This window comes from Nelusetta ayraudi, unplaced genomic scaffold, assembly GCF_046127955.1.
Source record: "Nelusetta ayraudi isolate G7.1 ecotype Tasmania unplaced genomic scaffold, CSIRO-AGI_Nayr_v1 ptg000002l, whole genome shotgun sequence".
NCBI classification, from domain to species: domain Eukaryota; kingdom Metazoa; phylum Chordata; class Actinopteri; order Tetraodontiformes; family Monacanthidae; genus Nelusetta; species Nelusetta ayraudi.
The window spans coordinates 2,168,467-2,188,853 of NW_027466052.1; the positions used below are offsets into that span (position 1 = coordinate 2,168,467).

A 20,387-nucleotide genomic window follows, 5' to 3' on the forward strand; every position below is an offset into this window, starting at 1 on the left:
AAGCTTTGTGCTCTCCCGCTTCACGTGCTCCTTCCCTTCTTCTCACCTATGCCTCAATACATATGGTGTGTTCTTGAAATGTGTTGCGGCTAAGGTCCCTTCAGGAGGATGTGCGTGTTTCTGGGACAGGTGTGTGCGCACGTGTTTGTGGGAGTTTTTGGAATTATTGAGACACATGTCTAGTCTCCGGTTTTGGCTGAAGGGTTGATGAAAAAAAAAAAAAAAAAAAAAGGGCCTGCATTTGAGGTAGGTTGTCGGAAGCGACAATAAAGCCAGCTGATAAACCAACAACAACGTCTGGTTATTTACGAGAACTCCAACGTCACTCTTCCCAACTGCTGCCACCTTGTGTAAAAATGATAATGAACGCAAAGTTAAACAATAAAAAAAAACAATAATAATAATAATTATAAAAAATAAAAATAAAAAAACATGACAACGCTAAATAAAACCGCCCCAACAGTCAGCGAGTAAAATTGTGGGGGGTGGAGGGGCGGTTGCGAGGAAAAGATGAAGTAGAGAAACAGTGACATCAAGTGGACAGATTTTAGATCACAAATGCTACTGCTGTTAATGCTGCTGCTGCCCGCTGAACCACGCCGGATGTGTCGTCACCAGCTAGCGGATTCGGGACTCACGTGACAGTGACTCGGCTCCCCGGTCAGGTGATAAAGAGTCGGTGCGGGGGCTCGAACAACAACAAGTCATTGTCCAGTCAATGTCGGTGCCGCCAAAGTCCTCCAGCTCTTCAAACATGAGGCTGTCGCTCGTCGTCGTTTTGACGGCTTTTGCCCTCACGAGTGACGCCGTCATCCGGTAAGAAAAACTCCCGTCGGCTTCAGTGCGACGCCGACGAGCGTTAGCGATCAAGCGACCCAGCATAGCTCTGACCCTGTTATCCAAGATCAGATGCAGCTCGACGGTCCCCCGCGGCGCTGAGCTCTTAGCTAAGTCAGTTATTTGGAGCTACGTGTAGCTAGCGTTAGCTTGTTGTAGCTCAGCTGCTAGTTAGTTGACAGCGTCATCTTGTTTTGTTTGTTGTTTTTTGTATCCTTGTATCTTTGTATGCGTTGCTGCTGCTGCTGCTGCTGCTGCTGTTTCTGTTGTTGTTGGTGGTTTACCTGTAACGTGAAAGCCGGACAGTCTCACGACTTCCTTGCGTACTGGCCGATAATGGACTGGCTTTCATCAAACTAGTGCTTTGGTGGAAAAGGTCGGACCTGATTCACGACAGGCGAAAGGCCATGACGAGGGTTGTTCACACCTCGGGAACATATCCAGCAGAAAAGTGTGTCACAACACTAAAGGTCACGGTCTGACATTTAGCTACTTTTTTTTTTTTTTTTTTTTTTTAAACTTCAAACAAAGGTGCAATAAAATTCTATTCACCTTCTGTCTACTTAGCAAATCTCAGATGTCCCTGGGTGTTTGCCGTCCAATCAGTGAACTGTTTGCAGTGACAGCGTTAAGGGACACGGGGATCTGTCGGAAAAACTGGTTCGATTTTGCGTAACAAAATAATGTTTCAAAGGAAGAGAACAACAAGTCACGCCTCTTTTGTTCTATTGTTTATGTGGTGCGTTCAATGTCTGTTGATTCTAAGTTTAGAAAGGCCCAAATTATTCCAGATGGTGAAGAACAATTGATTTTTCTTTAAACCTGTAATGTCTGTCATCAGGAGTGCGTCTGGCTGCCGTGCAAAGTCATTGTTGAAACCGGGCTGCTGTCACCGCTGCTTGGTGTGCAGGTCCGATCAGCTCTGTGGACTTGACACAGCACACACACTACACAGTGGTTGTGACAGGTGTTGGGACACACTGGTCACCAGTATGAAAGCGGCTCAAAAGCAGAAGTAGTCGGACATTGCCAAATGTCCTCGTCATCATAAGCACGAGACATCGTCTCTCTCTCTCTCTCTCTTTCCCTCCCTCTCTCTATCTTTCCATCTCTCTGTGTATGTCAGGGATCACATGATCTGCTCGACTCATTCCAGCCGCATATATGTGTTTATTGAGCTATTCTGCTCTGCGTCTTCTTTTAAAAAAAAGTCTTTGTACCAAGTAAACTTGTGCTTGCACTTGAAACAACCTGCATGCACGAGAACCTGCATACTGAATCCCGTTCAGGGATTCAGTATGAATTCAAACAGCATCAGTTTGAATGTCTTTTTCCTTCTTCTTTTCCTGCCGACCCCTTGTTCACACTTTCAAGTGCCAGATTGAATCTGTGCCAGTGGATTGGAGGGCGGATCACACGATTAGGTGCCTTTTATTTGTGAATCATGCCTTCAGCTAAACTTCCTGGTGTGTCTGGAAGTACGGATTAAATCCGCTGATTAACGTTTGTCAGGCGCCCCCTGTCTTCACACTTCAGCCGCCCAACACGAGGCCTGTGAGCCCTCTGCTGCTTCTGCTGTGTTGGAGGATTACTGCACCGATAATCTTGAATAATCAGCTGGTACAGATTAGAATGTCGGTCAGATCTTGTTGCTGGTGAACTTTGTCCTGTGATTGTTTTCACCTGCCGGAAGGATCAACTGAGTTGGACTTGTACTTCAGTGTTTTTGTGTCTTTTGTCAGACGTACATTAAAAAAAAAAAAAAAAAAAGTTTTGTTTTTAACCTTTGACGGTTTTGACGATGAACCCTGGCCTTCAGGGTCCTCGGGTCCGGCAGCTGTTTTTCAGCTGCTTTCCGAGATGAAAGTGAGAAGAAATCAAAACTGTCAAAGGGTTCAAAAACATGTTGTTTTTCCCCCACGTCTGACCAAAGAAACAGTCTGAAACTGTCAAAGAGTTAAAGAAGACATGATGAACTTCACTGAGCAACAATTATATCAGTGTGTTTAATGTGGCAGCCCTGGTTTTAATTTATGACCATACAGCGTAATGGATAGTTCATGTGTTAATGTTTGCCAATGAGCCACTCATAACACTAAAGTTATAAAAAAAAAAAAAAATCTGACCTCTTTAACAATTTTGGAGCCGAATTGGATCACTGAGTGCGTCAAACTGTTGTCGGTCCTCAGGTGGCAGAGTTGTGTATGTGGGTCAGTTGGCTCCAGCCAGGTGGCCGGATCACACACAGAGATTTGAAGAACACGTGTGAAATATGGTGTGGAATAACTGCAACGGCTGCAGCCAGACTTCCTCTGAATCTCCTCCTCTGTCTCGTCTCCGATACCCAGAGTCCCCCTGACCAAGTTCCGCTCCATCAGACGTGAGCTGACGGATTCAGGCAGGAAGGTGGAGGAGCTGCAGGCCGACACGCACTCCCTCAAGTACAACTTTGGCTTCCCGGCCAGCAGCGCACCCACTCCAGAGACGCTGAAGAACTACCTGGACGTAAGCAGCAGCCGCACTTGTTTGAAACGCTCACCTGTCCTCTGCCCCCCGACGGCAGAGCCCTGAAGCTGGTTTAGCAGGTTGGGGCCACGCCCACCTTTCTCCCACGAATCCTCACAGCCTCAACAAGAAATCAGACTTTCCTGTTTACCTGCTTAATGTGGCCGAGTGTCATGAAACGGGTGATGTGGGAATTTTCGATCCCGTCTGCCGACTCACCACATCGTCAGCTGACGAAGCAACCGTTTGTGTGCCGAACGTGTGAAATAATCAGCTGCTACTGTCGGTTCTAAGCAGCGTGACCCTGATATGGGGAAGAGGTCCTGTCCCATCCCGCTGGGAAACGGGAAGTTGTCTGTGTCCTCTATACTGCGGCACAAGAGTTTCCACTCAATTGGCTTCCTGCTATACGACCTAAACCAGAGGAAGTGCTGCAGTTCTCCTGAGTCATGATTGGCTGAAAACTTGACTGTCATGCTGTGTAACGACTTTATGGAACGGGTGATATAAACATTGTCAACCTCTTTTTGGATGCAATCGCTTTACAAAATAAAATCAAAGCCAAGAGAACAATATAGTGACAACCAAAATATAAAAACAGATGGCAGAGCGTTTTTTTCCTCATTCCCAAATTTGTGTTCAATTAGAAAATGGATAAAACGGATATATGACAGTTATCAAATTTGGATACTTCATTTTGAGGCAAAGGTGCGTGACCTGGAAGCAGGTGGTCATATCTTCACCCTCTTACCTTCTCTGAAAAGCACAAATGTTTTTCATCCATTTTTTTTTTTATACCGGCTGCTATCTCTCGCATGTGCACAAAAAAGAAAAAAAAAACGCTGACAGACATAATGGGAAACTTCCTCCGGGTTACACGCCTTGCCTTCAATCAAAGTATCCAAATTGGCTGTTTTTGGTTTTGTCCATTTTCCAGTTGAGCGCAATAATGGGAATTAGAAAAACAATTTGTTAACCGTTCTTTCAGTTTGGGTGTTGAAAAGACAGTTAAAAAAAGTTATTAAAAAGTTAAAGTCATTGTTTAGTTTTCTTGGCTTTGGTTTTGTTTTGGAAAATGAATGATACACAATTCCCCCTCCCTTGAACTCCCCCTTGTGGCTGGTGACAGTATAAAACATGAACCCATTCTGCTAGCCAACAGTCTCTTGGTCACTTGCTTGTGGTTTCAAATGACGTCGTCCTTTTACGGGAAGTCTCGAAGTGGACGTTGTCTTTTGCCAGGCTGAGAATAGAACAGTTGCTTGTGTGAAGTGATGGGCGACCAGCAGGGGGCGCCATCCAGTCGCTGTCAGAATCATAACGATGTTGTCTTTTCTACAGGCCCAGTATTATGGCGAGATTACCCTGGGAACCCCCCCGCAGACCTTCACCGTGGTGTTCGACACCGGCTCGTCCAACCTGTGGGTGCCCTCGGTCCACTGTGCCTTGACGGACATTGCCTGCTGTAAGTCTCCTGCTGGCCAACGTCTGTACTGCAATTCCTCACCGCTGTTTACTGAGGCCCAATGCCTTTCATGGGCGACTGCAGCTCGGGAGGTCCAACAAGTGAAAGGTTGGCGGTTGGAGCCACGCTCTGTCCCAGTCTTTATTTTCGTGTCCTTGGGCAAGGACGCACTTATCACCAAGAGGCTCCTACTAAATAAACAAAAAAGAAAGTGGGGCGGCTCTGTGTCACGTAATAAATGATAATAATAATAATGATTATTATTATTATTATTATTATTATTATTATTATTATTATTATTATTATGGCTTGAATTTACATTGTTCTTACATAATAATAATAACAATAATTGTTATTATTATTATCATTATTATTATTATTATCATTATAATTATTATTATCATAATGAAGTATCTTTTTGTTGTCTTTTCCCCTCACAGTGCTTCACCACAAGTATAACTCCGCCAAGTCCAGTACGTACGTGAAGAACGGAACTGCCTTTGCCATCCAGTATGGCAGTGGCAGCTTGTCGGGCTACCTCAGCCAGGACACATGCACGGTAACTGCCACACAAACGGCAGCAGCAAAAGCAGTCACAGAGGAGGGAGGGGCTTCTAATGGTGTGGCCTGAAGATTCAGGCTCAGACTCGAGCGAGGAGAGACGGCTGTGTGGGGGAAAGGCGAGATGGGAACATTTTCCCGTTACCCTTAGCATTGTTAGCGAACGCTAAGTGACCTCAGTGTTCTTTTCACGTTAAAGTCCAAATAACACAAATGCCGTAGCTTACTGCTGTACAAGACGGGAAGCCTGCATTGCCTGGTTGTGCCATGTTTAGAAGTTACCAAAGATGGGAGACTCGTGTCACGTGACTTGACTCGAGTCGCACATTTGAGGACTTTGCTAGGTTCACACTTGAGACTTGCACGTGTGACTTGCTCCCACCTCTGGAAGGTGCCGGACCGCAAACTCAGGTTAACCACTGTAACTCCAGCGATGTGGAGGTCAGATGGTCGGTTTCTCTCTGCTCCTCGCACGCCAGGGTCGTAAGTGAGCTCTGCTGTGTTTACTGTCAGATCGGAGACCTTTCAGTGCAGAAGCAGCTTTTCGGAGAAGCCATCAAGCAGCCCGGCGTGGCCTTCATCGCGGCCAAGTTCGACGGAATCCTCGGCATGGCCTACCCACGCATCTCCGTGGACGGCGTCGCTCCGGTCTTCGACAACATCATGAGCCAGAAGAAGGTGGAGAAGAACGTCTTCTCCTTCTACCTCAACAGGTTGGGTCCAGCGAGACGTCGAAACATTCCAACCTGGTGTGATCACCAACATTAATGCTAACGGCCTGACTGTCGATCTCGCGCCAGGAACCCGGACACGCAGCCCGGCGGCGAGCTGCTGCTCGGAGGAACAGACCCCAAATATTACAGCGGAGACTTCTTCTACGTCAACGTCACCCGCCAGGCCTACTGGCAGATCCACATGGATGGGTGAGAGCAGGAGATCCGCGCTACCGATGCTACCGCAGCCTGTCTGAGACGAGCACTGATCTGTGTGTGTCCGTGTGTGTGTCTTAGCATGACGGTGGGCGACCAGCTGGCCCCGTGTAAAGGCGGCTGTGAGGCCATCGTGGATACCGGGACGTCCCTCATCACGGGGCCCTCGGCAGAGGTCCGCGCGCTGCAGAAGGCCATCGGAGCCACGCCCCTCATCCAGGGAGAGGTGAGCAGACGGCGGCCAAAAACATCTCCTCCACTGTTGCAAAAAAAAAGAAAAAGAAAAAAGCCACCCGATAGATGTGCGGTTTAAAGCTTGTGGCTCTGGGTTTCAGTACATGGTGAACTGCGATAAGGTCCCGTCGCTGCCCGTCATCACCTTCACCGTGGGCGGGAAGGCCTTCTCGCTGACTGGGGAGCAGTACATCCTCAAGGTATTTTCAACCAGATAGCTGCACCAGAGGGCAGCAGAGAGCTGCCTCCCATCATCCCGCCAGCGCAGCAGCAGCGTCTCATTTCTGCTTCTTCTCCTTGTTGTCTGGCTCCGCCCCCTCCGCTCCGTCCAAACAGGTGTCGCAGGCCGGTAAGACCATGTGTTTGAGCGGCTTTATGGGTCTGGACATCCCGGCCCCGGCCGGGCCCCTGTGGATCCTGGGAGACGTGTTCATCGGCCAGTACTACACCGTGTTCGATCGCGAGAGCAACAGGGTTGGGTTCGCCAAGTCGAAATAGGCCCCTCCCACTCGCGCAAATGGAGCAACACGTCCAAGTGCAGCACGGGAACACGCAAATCAGAATCCGCACTTGTCTGAGCACGTTTGTGTTTCGTTTGCTTTGCAATGAAAACAGTAACTAGCCGTGTGTGTGTGTGTGTGTGTGTGTGTGTGTGTGTGTGTGTGTGTGTGTGTGTGTGTGTGTGTGTGTGTGTGTGTGTGTGTGTGTGTGTGTGTGTGTGTGTGTGTGTGTGTGTGTGTGTGTGTGTGTGTGTGTGTGTGTGTGTGTGTGTGTGTGTGTGACCCGCTAAAGCGTTGTTTTGATTTAGATCAGGGATTGGTTTTAGTCTAAAACCTAATTAGCATTATTTTTTTTTTGGAGACGTTTCTCTTCTAATGACTCTAAGGTTCTCTGATTGTGATTGGCTTCAATAAATTCTTCTACAAACATGTTTCCTAATTTATGGCTTCTTTCCAGTTCATTTTGAAAGGGTACTCAATTTCAGTGTTTGTTTTTTCTGTGTGTTTTATACGATAAAGTTGCTTCTGAATGGAAATTATTTATCTAAATTTAGACTTTTAGACTTTAGGCCTGACCAAAGGGCCTACCAGAGTGGATATTGATTTCAGGGAGTAATTAAAATAAATGTTTTAGTAAGTAAAGTTTAAAGGTGCAGGGTGTAAAATTAGAATGCTTTATTGGTAAAAACTTAATATACTTCCCATAAATAGGTTTGGAAGTGTTTAGTCAATGCCAAATAAAAGTAGTTTGGTTTCCCCAACCAACAGTTTTTCTATATAAACATATAGATGGTCTCACTCGCACACAGCCAATTCGGACAATTCAGCCTGTCAGCATTTTGTATTTATGGTTGGAAACTTGTGAAATTATGCTAATAGGTATTAGGCATATTAATAGCCAGGATGGGTGCACTGGCAATGGGAACCTCATAGTTGAACAACTTGGCACACATTTTTGAGTTTCAAGGTCACACTGCAGTCCACTGGCAAGTTTGACTAGGAGAGGGGGAGTGCAAATGAGTGCCACAATCTAAAATCTGACCACATGATGTCACTGTTTGTTCTTAAACAGAACATTCTTCCCCGTCCAATTTCTCACACTGGACCTTCAATTTCTGTATACATTAGTGGCTGCAGTATTGTTGTTGATACTCTCCAGTTATTTGACATGGAGACTACATTAATCACAATGCATCTTCTTGGGATTGTGCCTGATAGCATGTGTGTCTGTGTGACGCTTGCCTGCCTCAACCTTATGTACACAGACTTAAACAGATAGACTTGAGTGAGGAGAAGTTTTTTTTTTTTTAATGAAAAGAATGAAGGAGTAAGTAGACCCTCCACACTTTATTATCCAATTGCAGTCTTTGTTGATCACTATAATGTACAAAAAGTCCATATATCATCTGTCATTCATTTATACTGAAAAGTGGTTATTTTACATCTCACACTAGATAAAATCCAAAAAGACATCCTCACAGTTGTTTAGTAAAAGGTACAGGATATTTGTTCTTGTGTGTTTCTGTGGAAAATTTAGACACTTGAGTAAATGTCCAACAGAATGGGTGAGACTGGGATGGCCTTAGCACAGTACAAGCTGCTGGAAAACAACATGGCCAATTAGAAAGTTGTGTCTTTTTCCAAAATGCACCCTGAAGCGGTACTTGAACAGCGAGGAGGTCTCATCCGTAGTATATGTTGACGATGCCACCGGTGGATGGGGATGAATGAGGTGTGTCTCCTCTCGGGGCTGATGGAAGCGGATGGAACTCAGAGAGAGAGAGAGAGAGAGAGAGAGACAGACACACAGACAGACAGAACAGCAGTGTCTCTTTCCGTGGATCAGGTCACGCCCCTCTGACCACTGAGGGGGGCCAACTGGGCTCAGTAAAGGTAGGCTGCACACACAAAACCACAATGCGTAGGCCAATGAACAGAGTGATGCGCAGCCGCACTCATGACCCTGGGTGTAAGAACTTGTGGTCCACCTGGACCAGTAGGCCTCGTGCTGGACCAGGTGGACTTTCTTTTTTCCGCAATGCTTTCTTCTGCTGCAGTCAATTTTGTAAGAACAATGGGGTCCACGAAATTAAAACCCCAGACTAAAGCCCAATCCCAGCATCAACCAAACAAGAAGAAAAACACCCGGGTTGTTGTAGAAAACATCATGGCGTGACTGCGGCTGCCACCAGTTAAATTAAGTTACCTCCAACGTCTTTATACACTCACAGTAAGAAACTTTTTTTTGGTCCTGGACCCAGTTCTTGGACTTTAGGAAGGAGGCTGGAGAATCTTGTGGACTCCTCCTCCAGCACTCAGGAACAACCTTCCCCTCTCCCTGAGTCACCTCCTGCTCCTCCTCACCCCTCCTTCTCCTCATCTTGGCCTCCCTTCTCCTGCTCCGACCCGACACGTCTCACATCTTCGCCCTCCTCTGGTCGGGTCTCCGCTTGCTCACCTTCCTGTCCTCCGTCCAACTCCCTCAGCGGCGCCGCCGGGTCTCTGACCACGTCATCCATCTCCACCTCCAGCTCCTCCTCGGTCTCCTCCTCCACCCGGCCCACCGTGTCCGGGATGATCTCCACTTCGATGTCGGAGGAGTCCTCGCTCTCCTTGAACCACACTGTCTTCTGGCCCTCCTTCCTCCTCTGCTTGGCCAACCGGGCCCGGTCCCGGTGGTCGTCGCCGTCGCCACGGCCCCTCCATGCTGACGGGCTCCCCTTGGGGACGTGGTTGGTGTAGACACCGCAGGAGGGGCAGTGGTGGCTCCGTCTCTGCAGAGGGCGACCTCGTGCCAGAGGGAAGGTGGTCCTCCGGGGGAGGGCGTTGTTCCAGCGGCAGGAGCTGCTCCGGTTCTGCTCGGCCTCGGTCTGAAAGCCGTCGTTGGTGTACTGCAGGGAGTCCTGAGGTCCAGTGCGGGCCCGGTCTGACTTCAGGCAGGGGCCCAGGCACTGCAGGTAGGAGTGAGGGGCCATCATTGCTCTTTGCTTCCTCACCAGAGGTTGGGAGTGAACAACTACAAATATTTCATCACTGTACTTAAGTAGATTTAAATATTTGTACTTTCGACTTCTTACATTGGGCAAACATGCTCATTGCTTTTTTGTTTGAAAGACAAAATTTTTTTTCAAAGGGATTCACTTATTATTTATCATTGAAGTGGAGCTATTTGAACTCTGCTGTTTAGTAGTTTAAAAGTGGATACAAAAAAAATATCGTTAAAATATATATATTTTTTTTAAAGTCATGACAGTGAAAAAAGCAATTTTCCTTATTTAATATTGTTCCTGATTATTTTTATGTAGTGGTGGCTAAACAATTTATGTATTTCTTACAGCAAACAATTAAAAAAAAAAAACCCTGACTGACCTCACATATTTTGTCCACACTTCCGTTTCCTTTGGCCAAGCGGGAGATGAGGAAGCCGATGACGATGAGGCAGAGCACCAGCAGGGCGGCCATGACCAGGCCAAGCAGCGCCATGTCTCCTGGACGGTAGCCCACGTTGGATGGAGATGGAATGGCCACGGCTGTAGGGGACGACAGGTCAGCCACAGAACAGGTGGGATGGGAGGGTTGGTTGAGGGGTGGGGGGTGTGTCCGTGTCCTGTCAGCTTGAATAAATTGTTGTCTTTATGACAAAACAAAAGGAAGATTGAATGATGGGACACATTTTCCAGTTTTCCCATCATGCACTGAAGGGACTAAAAAGAACTTCTCGGTGGGAATTGAACCTGGTGAACGCTGGCTTATTTGCAACCAACCTGAGTTAATGTACTGTAATTCCTGCAGACTTTATTGTTCTTAACTTTGTTGTCTGGCCACAACAAGGTGCTGCTTTTGTTCATAATCTCTGCTTCTGTTTTTTGTTTTGACTCCACTCAGAACATCTGCAGTACATGAGCTCCAAACACTTGATGGAGAACATGTTGTAATAAATCCATTTTTTTTTTTTTTTTTGGGGGGGGGGGGGTTTAAGCTGCAAAATTTTAATAGATTGACTTTGGGCCTGAGATGGACAGCAGGATGCGCTCTCACCAGGGATGACCTGAACTGAAAGCGCAGCAGTTCCAAACTCCCCCGTTGTCGTGTCCACCGCTCGCAGCTGTGCCCCAAGAGAGAATATATGAAAGAGTTATTATTCATCCTCAGGAAACTGCATCAGCCAGCAGATTTTGTCAGTCATGAGTCACCTGGAGCGCGAAGGACTCAGTCTTCACCACCCTCTTCAGGACCACAAATCCATCAGCTGTCACGTTGACGTAGCTGCTGTATTGGACCTCGTACCTCATGTCTGGATTCACGCCCTGACAAGTCACCAAGTAAAATTAGCTACATCTCAGAGTTGGATGTAAAGCGAGACGTCATATACATATATACTAGTGTTGTAAAAAATTTCGATATGTCGATAAAATATCGATACTTAAAAGTAAAAACGGTACGATATGACTTTTCCATAGAATGGATATATCGGTATTACATCGACTTGACATGCAGCACCGGAAACACACACACAAACACGACAAGCGTTCCCTTCCCTATGTCCCTGCGAGGCAGGAGTAGACAGAGATCGCATCGCGGACTTCACCCCGATTCCTCCAACAAAACTTCCGCGAGACTTCAGCGCGATCTCCACACCCCCTGTCGACGAAACTTACGCAGTTGCTAGTATCGAAAATCGTATCGAAAATCAATATTTTTCAGAATATCGTATCGTAAGTATATACAGTATCTATGTGAGACTGTGAGGTTGGTGAAAATTGTGTATTGCCCCTTGAATAAAGCATTGATTGACATGGATACACTCCAACACAAACAGAATGGCCCTGGTTTTCCCCCCCTTAACGGCGCCTCAGTGTTTATGTGTGTACGAGAAGCTGAATTTATCCAATAATCCACCACACAGTCTCCTGGCTCTGACTCACAGTGGCAAAGTCCTCGTCTCGGGCTCGGACCCTGAAGGGTCGGTTGGTGGTGCGGTCCCGCAGGACCATGCTCTCTGGGATGGAGCTGCTGTAGATGAATCCTTCGTAGCGATCCCTGTCGAAGCGAGGCGGGTTCCTGCTCCTCTTCATCACCTCAATCGTCACCAATGTGACGGCAAACTGGTCCCTGTTGGTCACCTGCGACGCCTGGTGAATTACATAAATTCAACCCTTTAGCAGAACACATCTGGTAAGCTGCCAGAATCAAATATTCTATGTAGCTGACCAAGACAGTGAGGATGATGGGGCCAACAATGTCGGCAGCCTTTGTCATGCTGATGTTTCCTGTGTCCTCGTCAATCTGGAAAATATTCCCCTCGTTTCCTGTCAACATAAAAATATATTTGTACACCTCAATTTCAAACTTTGATTGTGCATCTCTGATGTTGTTAATTAATGTGTGTAGTTCTGTTCGGACCTCGCAGAATTCTGTAGCTGATCTGTTCACTCCTGTTCTTGTCTCCGTCCTTGGCGAACACCGGTCCAGGCTCCAGAACCAGCGGTCCGTCCTGCACAGCCGATCAGAAAATCACACTCAGCAATATTAGCTCCACATGTTGAAGTGAACATGACCCAACAGCAATGGAACTGTGCCCGACCTCCTTCTCAGTGAGGTTGACCCGACCTCGGTAGCCGGTGCTCACACACAGTTTGGCCGTCCCCAGGGTGGCCCTGAGACAGGGCTGGAACCACGGTGGACGGTTGTCAATGTCCCTCACCAGCACAGTGATGGAGGCAACAGAGGTGAAGAAGGGCTTGTTGGAGGCGGAGCCGTTGAATGTGTCCTACAACACAATGGCACGGGTTCACAGGTGAGAGGCTGCGGTTGGTCTGCAGCTCGACGTCGGTCCGTGAGTTCTCATCGTACCTGCACATGTAAGACCAGAGAGATCTTCTGCACGACATCGTAGTCCAGCAGGCTTTTCACTAATATCTTCGGACTGTTGATGCTTTCCAGACGGAAGTATTTGTCCTGCTTTAATCGAGGGAGACAGAGAGAGACCAAGATCAAGATACTTCATTGTCATTATACACGTGTACAATGAAATTAAGGTGCACAGTCATAGTACGGACTAATTGACAAAAAAAAACATATAGGAAGTATGCATAGCTAAAAGAATGTAAATAGTTCACAGTCGGTCACTGATTCACACAACATCCAAGCATCCCACGCTCTTAAAAATAACAAACCACCCATACCCGGCTTAGATGGTAAGAGAGTCAAAATTGCGTATTTGAACTATAAAAACTACAATTCTATATATACATATATATGTATATACATCATATACGTCATATATATATACATAGAGAGAGAGAGGAAGAGAGAGAGAGAGAGAGAGAGAGAGAGAAAGAGAGAGAGAGAGAGAGACAGAAAATCAAGGCAGAGTTATAGAGCGCAGTGTCATCTGCAAAGAAGCAATGGGCCGTGTTTCCCGTAGAAACCATAACCTATGAAAAAAAATCTATGGCAAGAATTCAGACTGACAGACAACATGTAAAACACGTACTTGAAAAACGTGCGTTAAAAAATGAATTTGATGGCAGTAAAATTTGTAATTTTCTTACTGTCGCTGACTCCAAACGATAGAATAGCGGCTCAGAATCGACGTCCGTGGCTTCGATGAGTCCAACACTGGAGTTGATTGGCGTGAGCTGCAGGGGGCGACATCACATCACATCACATCACATCACATTTCTTCTGTACATCACATTCTCAAGAATGCAAGAACTCACCTCATTCACCTCCAGCACAAAGTGGTTCTGTGCAAAGTTTGGCGGGTTGTCATTGATGTTTTCCACCAGGACCTCAACAGACTCGTTGACCTGAAAGTTGTCATCAACATACAGGCGCCATGCTTGCGTCATTGCCTTTTTACGCTTAGCTCATTTGCAATACATTCCATCTCCCTATGTCCAGTTTGTGAAGTTGTGATGTTGTACTCACAGATCTTGAACCAGCTCTGCTGCACTGAACCCAAACCATCAGAGCTGCAGTGGACAGCGACTGTTGCACACACACAAACACACAAACGGGCGTGCGCACCATGATGCAGGTGTGTAACAAGAGGAGCGCAGTCGTGAAAAAGATCTTTGACAATAGTTTCTCGAAAGAAAGTTGCTGATGTGCGTGCAATTGATTTGTGCGACTTGGATATTTCACCTCATAGTCGAGTCCTTTCTTTATCATCAAGGCGTTTCCTTTCAGGTAGAAGAGCTCCTCAGGGTTCACAGACACCCTCAGCGCCACGTCGTCACCCGAGTCGATCTTCACCAGCTGGGCGTCGGCTGTGTTGTTCTCCAGGACAGACACGGGCCCCGGTGGGACGGTGCAGACTGGGACAGAGAGAGAGGAGACTCAGACCTTCAGACAGGCAGGCAAGCAGACAGACAGACAAATAGATAGACTAGCAGGGAGACAAACCGTCATATAGACAGGCAGGCAGAGAGACTGACTGACTGACTGACAGACAGACAGGCAGACTTTCCTCTTGAGCCTTTTCTTTTTGTGTCATGGAGAACAAACAGGGACGGACTGCTTGTTTTCCATTTGTTGGAATTTGGCACAGAGCTGCTGGTCTTATCGGCTGACTTGGGATTAGTTTACTGACTGAACACAGCATAACTGATCATAAGTGCTGATGTAGACTCATTTTGTCTACATTGTCCTGTTTACTAGGGCTTCATTGTTACGTTACACTTCAACCGCTTGTTTAACTCATTTTAAAAGCCCCTGGCTGAGTGAAATCAAGTTCATTGGCATCTCTGTCCTGCCACTGAGCTCTGGTCCACCCTTCACCTTTTCTTCACTCTTCACATTGTGTATGCTGGAACACATCATTCTGATAATCAGCTCTTTGTGACATCAGACATGCAGGACTTTTGGCACGTTTCCAGTAGCACTACCCTGCTCTTGCCACCTCAGCTTTTTACGAGGGCTGCGAATGATTTTGTTTAATGCTGTTGACTTGTATCAAAACACTTTCCTGGCAGAGAAAATGTAGATGCTGAAATGATCACTTGAGTCTCAGAGTCGTTTATTATTAGATAAAAATATTTGCGCAATATAAGTTCCCACAAAGCACAAAACAGCAACAGCTTCATTCAACCGTCGTTAACATGCTAGCAGCATTTAAATCAGCGAACGCAAGACACAAGCAGAGCATGGAGTTAGCGGTGATGGCTAACAGTTTATCGACATGAGTCACTGATTGTACTTTGCAAACAGCCTTAAAACTACAGTTGCTTTCGGTCACAATACACTCGCAGTCCTCATACATGTTCTCATTTCATGTCTTTCCCAAGCTCAGTGGCCACACCCACAGCCAGGCATTGGTCCCCGCCCACTGAGACCGCCTTTTTTTTGTTCCTCTTCCAAGAGTGCGGAAGATAAAAAAAAAAAAAATCATCACAGCAGGAGGCAGCAAATAGAGGGCTTAATGTGCTGTGTTTGTGGTGTGTCCAGAGGACGTCTGCCTCCACCAGAATCTAGAATAATCTATTTATACTCCATTCTATTTCTAATTTCTAAGAATGTCTGGAATACGCTTCTTTACAATATTCTGTCAGCTGATTTGTTGTTGATCCAGTAAATAACCCTCTGACTTTTAAACCTTACTTTTTCTTGTTTACATTATTTAAAGGAGTGCCGCTGTATAATTTTTACACACAACAAAAATTGGATGTGACTGTCCTCAAAGCGTAGCTGCAAGGTTAAATAAACATCCTGCAGAAGTAACACGTAAAGGAGGAAGGACCTTCTGAAGAGAAACTGAAACGCATCAACCTCACAAACACACATACACTAGACACTTGCTGCTCTGCCATTTCTTGGATTTTGCAAATTTCCAGTGGAATTTAATGAGGCCATGGCATTTTGATAAAACAAATTCAGGTTGTGTTTCTGTTGAAGCCAAAACTAAAATTATTCCTGCACATTTTATCTTTCGCTGTTGCTCCCAAAAACCAAAAAAGCTTTTTAGCTCAGGTTTGGCTGTCCAAACTTCTTCTCCCTCTTTCAAACTGAACACCTTCCCAATCAGAAACTGGGAAGATTTTTTTTTTTCGCCTACACCTGGCCAAGCACAGCTCAACAACTCTCTGGATGTCTACTCACGCCTCTCGGCCAGACCAATGGTGCAGAAGCAGACGGCCACGATGCATCCAATGTTCACAGGTCGGCTCCTGGATTTCACTTCCATGTCCCGATTTGAGAGGCAGCGGCGAGTGAAGATCCTCCAGCCGGAGAGCGAGGAACCCGTGGCACCGGCTGGTACTCATCCACATAAAGGCCTGTCTGTGCTGGCGACCAGTGGGAGTCGACTACAGTCGCAGTGTTTGTGACTTCATCGTACAAGCAAGAAGCTGCACCAGGCAGCTGCCAGCTACTGGAGCCACTGAAGCCTCCCTCCCACTGAAATATCTGCATCTGTTTTAGTCGGACGGGTGGCTCTGTGTCAGCAGCCCTGATGCATTCTGGGAGGAATCCAGCCGAGGAATGTTGGGCACCTGGGAAGTTTGCTCGCTTCCAGAAAGACTAAAGATGAGCATGTTTGTCACTTTTAGTTCACTCAAAGCTGAGATTGCTACTGATGTGTGTGTAGCTGGTTCTGTACCTTCACCCATGCAAAGGGCTCCACCTGATAGAAGTCTGGCAGAAAAACAGAAAAACAAGTGTCCATAAAAGAATGTGCACTCTATGTGGCCTGAAAATACTGATGTTTATGAAAATCACCACGTTTTCTCCAACAGACATCACCTTTTGGAAATGCAGCACGTTGGAACTGCCACATAACGACAGCCCGAGCAGGCTCTAATTGGCTAATGGCGGGAATGAGGACTAATTTGTGGCCTGTTTTAAAAAAAAGCAGCCTTTAGTGTTTGTTGTTGTACGCTTGGGCTCCCCCTGCAGCTACAGAGTGTAATACCCTGTCGCAAAAACAACAACAACAAAAGACTCAAGTTATGGACATGATTTATAGCGTTCTGCATTAGGCCAGTGAGGGGGTCACCAATCAAATGGTGACGATGATTTTTACGACATAAAGTAAACTCCTCTGACAAGCTTGCTAACACACACAGATTAGGGGGTTAGGGTTATAATTTGGGAGTTAGGGTTAGGGGGTTAGGGCGTTAGGGTTAGGATTGGGGTTAGGAGTTAGAGAGTTTGGGAGTTAGTGTTAGGGAGTTTGGGAATTAGGTTTAGGGAGTTTAGAGTTCGGGTTTAGAGGGTTTGGGAGTTAGGGTTAGGATTGGAGTTAGGGTTAGAGGGTTAGGGTTAGAGGCTTTTGGTGTTATTGTTAGTGGGTGATGGAGTTAGTATTAGGGGGTTAGGGAGTTAGGGTTAGGGTTAGAGGCTTTGGGTGTTAGGGTTAGTGAGTGATGGAGTTAGGGTTAGGGGGTTAGGGAGTTAGGGTTAGGGTTAGAGGCTTTGGGTGTTAGGGTTAGTGGGTGATGGAGTTAGGGTTAGGGGGTTAGGGAGTTAGAGTTAGGGTTAGAGGCTTTGGGTGTTAGGGTTAGTGGGTGATGGAGTTAGGGTTAGGGGGTTAGGGAGTTAGGGTTAGGGTTAGAGGCTTTGGGTGTTAGGGTTAGTGGGTGATGGAGTTAGGGTTAGGGGCTTTTGGTGTTATTGTTAGTGGGTGATGGAGTTAGGGTTGGGGTTAGAGGGTTTGGGTTATGGTACATGTCTGAGGTGCAGTCCCGCTGTAACCCAGACGTGTGACAGCACCAGAAGGTGACGCCGTTTGAACCATATCTGTAGAGTACCATTGTTGTTCCGCAAGAGCAAAACAAAACAAACAAAAACGACCCACAACGAGCTGCACTGTTGCCCTGTGGCAACATGTTCCCTTGCTTCCATGGACACAGGCACTGTAGTTTATTTTGACCAACGTTGACAAGACATCACAGCCGGGACTCATCCGCCGCTCGCACACACACAGACCTCCACGTCACTCCCTGTTCTCATGAGAACTGTCGCAGGTTCGTATGCCACGAAGCTGAGACACGAAAACAGAAAATCAACCAAGCCGTTTCCGCTAAGACGACACAGGAGCGTGTCGGCAGCCATGACATGCTGGTGTTTACTAGTCAACGCTCATGTTTCTCTCTCTCTCTCTGGCACACACACACACACACACACACACACACACACACACACACACACACACACAGGGAGAGAGAGGCCCTCCCTCCACTCCATAGTGTGGGAACAACACTCCCAGTGTCACTGCGAAGCCTAGACATTATGTTTCCAGCGCAGATGTTACACACACACACACACACACACACACACACACAGACACACACACACACACACACACACACACACACACACACACATACAGGGATTGTGTTTATCTCATGTCTGACCAGCAGAGGGCGCTGCAGGATCATACTGTCTCAGCTCCTGAATCTGGCTTCCAGAATATCAACAAATTAACAAGGTCTTGCAAAAGGGAAGGTTGGCTCAAAAGTGCTTTAAATTAGTTGGACAAATTCCATGTTTGGTGGACCAATCACGATTCTTCTTTTTTGGCCAAACCGGTTGCAATCAGACTGACCACAGTGCACCGTCCACATGAAGTTGTTTGTCAGTGTCAGCACCATGGAAGTATTATAAGAACAGTAAGAAAAGGTACTGACAGTCGGCAGCTGGCTTTGCAACCACTCACTAAATTTGTTTTTTTGCTTTTTAGGATTTTAAAGAGTAGCTGCTTCCTGGTTTCATCAGAACTTCATGGAATTTGAACACTGGTTGATACTGGTACTGTGGCACTGTAACAACGACATCAAATTATCTGTATGATCAGGATATATATATACATATATATACAAACCTAGTTTCATGTGCACTCACCATGTGGATTTGCGTTTCTGTGAAAGGCATTTAAGACAATCACAAAGCAATTGTTGTACTTTACAAAGAAGACGTAAACCAATGGACATCACCCCTTGTATTTTCTTCAGCAATTATGTTTTTCTTCCATTAGTTTTTATAGTGAAATTTCATCAATACATGTCACTTTTTCATTGACCAGAATTGCAGCAGAATTGATTTAGAGGTTATCAATTTACAGAAGGGAGAGTTGTTGTTGTTGTTGTTGTTGTTGTTGTTGTTGTTGTTGTTTTTGTTTTTTCAGAAAAAGCTTCTCTCTGTTCAACGTCTGTAATACAAACCTTTGAATTCTCGACTGACCTGCTTGTTTTATGATTTGTGGTGATGTAAGTGTAAAGTGGTGTTGGAGTTTGGTGGCGAACATAATCTCATTAGAGGCGGACTGAACCAAAGTCTTGTTATTGCCACAGTGCAGGGAGAGACGCTGAGTTGCTGGTTTAGTAAGCTTACTTTATTTCATTTTAAAGGATTTCATGCCAAATGCTGAAATTGAAAAAATGTTGAAGGAAAAAGAAAAAACAAATGAGGACACCTTCAGTTATCTATAATTTACGTATATTTGTTGCTTCTGCCCAAAGAACCAGGAAAATCTGACCTCAGAAGAGTGACAACAACAGGGTCACGACACAGGACTGTAAATATTCTCTGTAGGGAATTATCTGCTTAATCCAATTCTGTTTTTCCTGTGTTTATATTAAAGAATTTTTATTCTTATCCCCCTAACAGCAACAGTACCCCGGTGATCATTTTGGAAGTAGAGCTTCTTCTCTGATCTGTGTGTCAAAGAAGCATAAATGGTTTGTTTACTGTGAACAAAGATAATGTTCTAAGCTGAAAGGTGGAACTTTGTTTGGTGAGGTGGTAGATGAGGGTGAATGTCACATGTCTGATAAATCGCAGAGAGTTGGAGAAGAAGAAGAAGAAGAAGAAGAAGAAGAAGAAGAAGAAGAAGAAGAAGAAGAAGAACTGGCGTGAAACCTCAGGTCAGCAGCTTCTTTCTCAAGTGTTGCACATTGGAGTTTTGCACATTGTGACTTGGCGAGGAGGAGAGAGGAGGACACAACACATTTCCAAAGACACTGCAGATGTTTGTCTCACAGTCCTTTCAAGCCCGTGGAGATAATCGCGTCATTGTTTTCAAAATATCCTAATGTAGCCGTTCACGAGGCTAATCAGCTCCTGACTCGCAAGTAAACAGACGGTTTTGTGTGTGTTGCCGCGGCAACTTGACGAAGTCCCTCTGTTAAGGGAAGATGCTGAGGCAGCGCCAACAATCTTTAGTTAGTTTTACTGCATTCTGTTTGTCCACAGTAGTAGAAATAATCCCTTTGATTCGCTTGCCAGGCTTTTACCGCTGCTGTTACAGCGCACTTTGGGCTTCTCAACACCAGCTGAACACCATTCAGTCGCCACAGTGTTGCTGATCTTCTGATGAGTTGGATAAATCACCAGGTCACAGAACTCCAGTCAGCT

At 46.1% G+C, this 20,387-nt stretch overlaps 2 protein-coding genes across 3 annotated transcripts; one reads left to right on the forward strand and one right to left on the reverse strand.

Moving 5' to 3' along the window:
- Window positions 1–644: 644 nt before the first annotated feature.
- ctsd (cathepsin D) lies at window positions 645–7,468 on the forward strand. The gene is made up of 9 exons (XM_076044595.1): window positions 645–816; window positions 3,186–3,342; window positions 4,684–4,807; window positions 5,248–5,366; window positions 5,882–6,081; window positions 6,169–6,291; window positions 6,379–6,523; window positions 6,633–6,731; window positions 6,868–7,468. Exons 1-9 carry the CDS (start codon window positions 719–721, stop codon window positions 7,027–7,029), a joined length of 1,227 nt encoding a protein of 408 aa, XP_075900710.1. The 5' UTR covers window positions 645–718; the 3' UTR covers window positions 7,030–7,468.
- Window positions 7,469–9,153: 1,685 nt separating this feature from the next.
- On the reverse strand, window positions 9,154–16,418 carry cdhr5a (cadherin-related family member 5a). Of its 2 annotated transcripts, none has more exons than XM_076043548.1 (14): window positions 16,134–16,418; window positions 14,181–14,353; window positions 13,965–14,024; window positions 13,754–13,843; window positions 13,586–13,672; window positions 12,885–12,989; window positions 12,616–12,801; window positions 12,435–12,525; window positions 12,243–12,340; window positions 11,957–12,163; window positions 11,225–11,338; window positions 11,070–11,136; window positions 10,401–10,561; window positions 9,154–9,982 (listed from the first exon to the last, which is right to left on the reverse strand). In XM_076043548.1, the coding sequence occupies exons 1-14, from the start codon at window positions 16,216–16,218 to the stop codon at window positions 9,392–9,394; spliced, it is 2,115 nt and encodes a 704-aa protein (XP_075899663.1). In that variant the 5' UTR covers window positions 16,219–16,418; the 3' UTR covers window positions 9,154–9,391. The 2 variants fall into 2 exon arrangements, with proteins under 2 accessions (XP_075899663.1, XP_075899585.1); XM_076043470.1 differs by having other exon boundaries at window positions 12,885–12,992.
- Window positions 16,419–20,387: the final 3,969 nt, after the last annotated feature.

Bases quoted from the DNA above. Each gene is read 5' to 3' on its own strand.
- cdhr5a (XM_076043470.1), bottom strand. From the start codon at position 16,218: ATGGAAGTGAAATCCAGGAGCCGACCTGTGAACATTGGATGCATCGTG. The intron at 12,993-13,585 runs GTAAGAAAATTA...CCTCGATTAAAG, and splicing joins ATCGTTTGGAGTCAGCGACA to CAGGACAAATACTTCCGTCT. The intron at 9,983-10,400 runs GTCAGTCAGGGT...TCCTACCTGCAG, and splicing joins GTGTGGACAAAATATGTGAG to TGCCTGGGCCCCTGCCTGAA.
- ctsd (XM_076044595.1), top strand. From the start codon at position 719: ATGTCGGTGCCGCCAAAGTCCTCCAGCTCTTCAAACATGAGGCTGTCG. The intron at 4,808-5,247 runs GTAAGTCTCCTG...TTCCCCTCACAG, and splicing joins CTTGACGGACATTGCCTGCT to TGCTTCACCACAAGTATAAC. The intron at 5,367-5,881 runs GTAACTGCCACA...GTTTACTGTCAG, and splicing joins TCAGCCAGGACACATGCACG to ATCGGAGACCTTTCAGTGCA.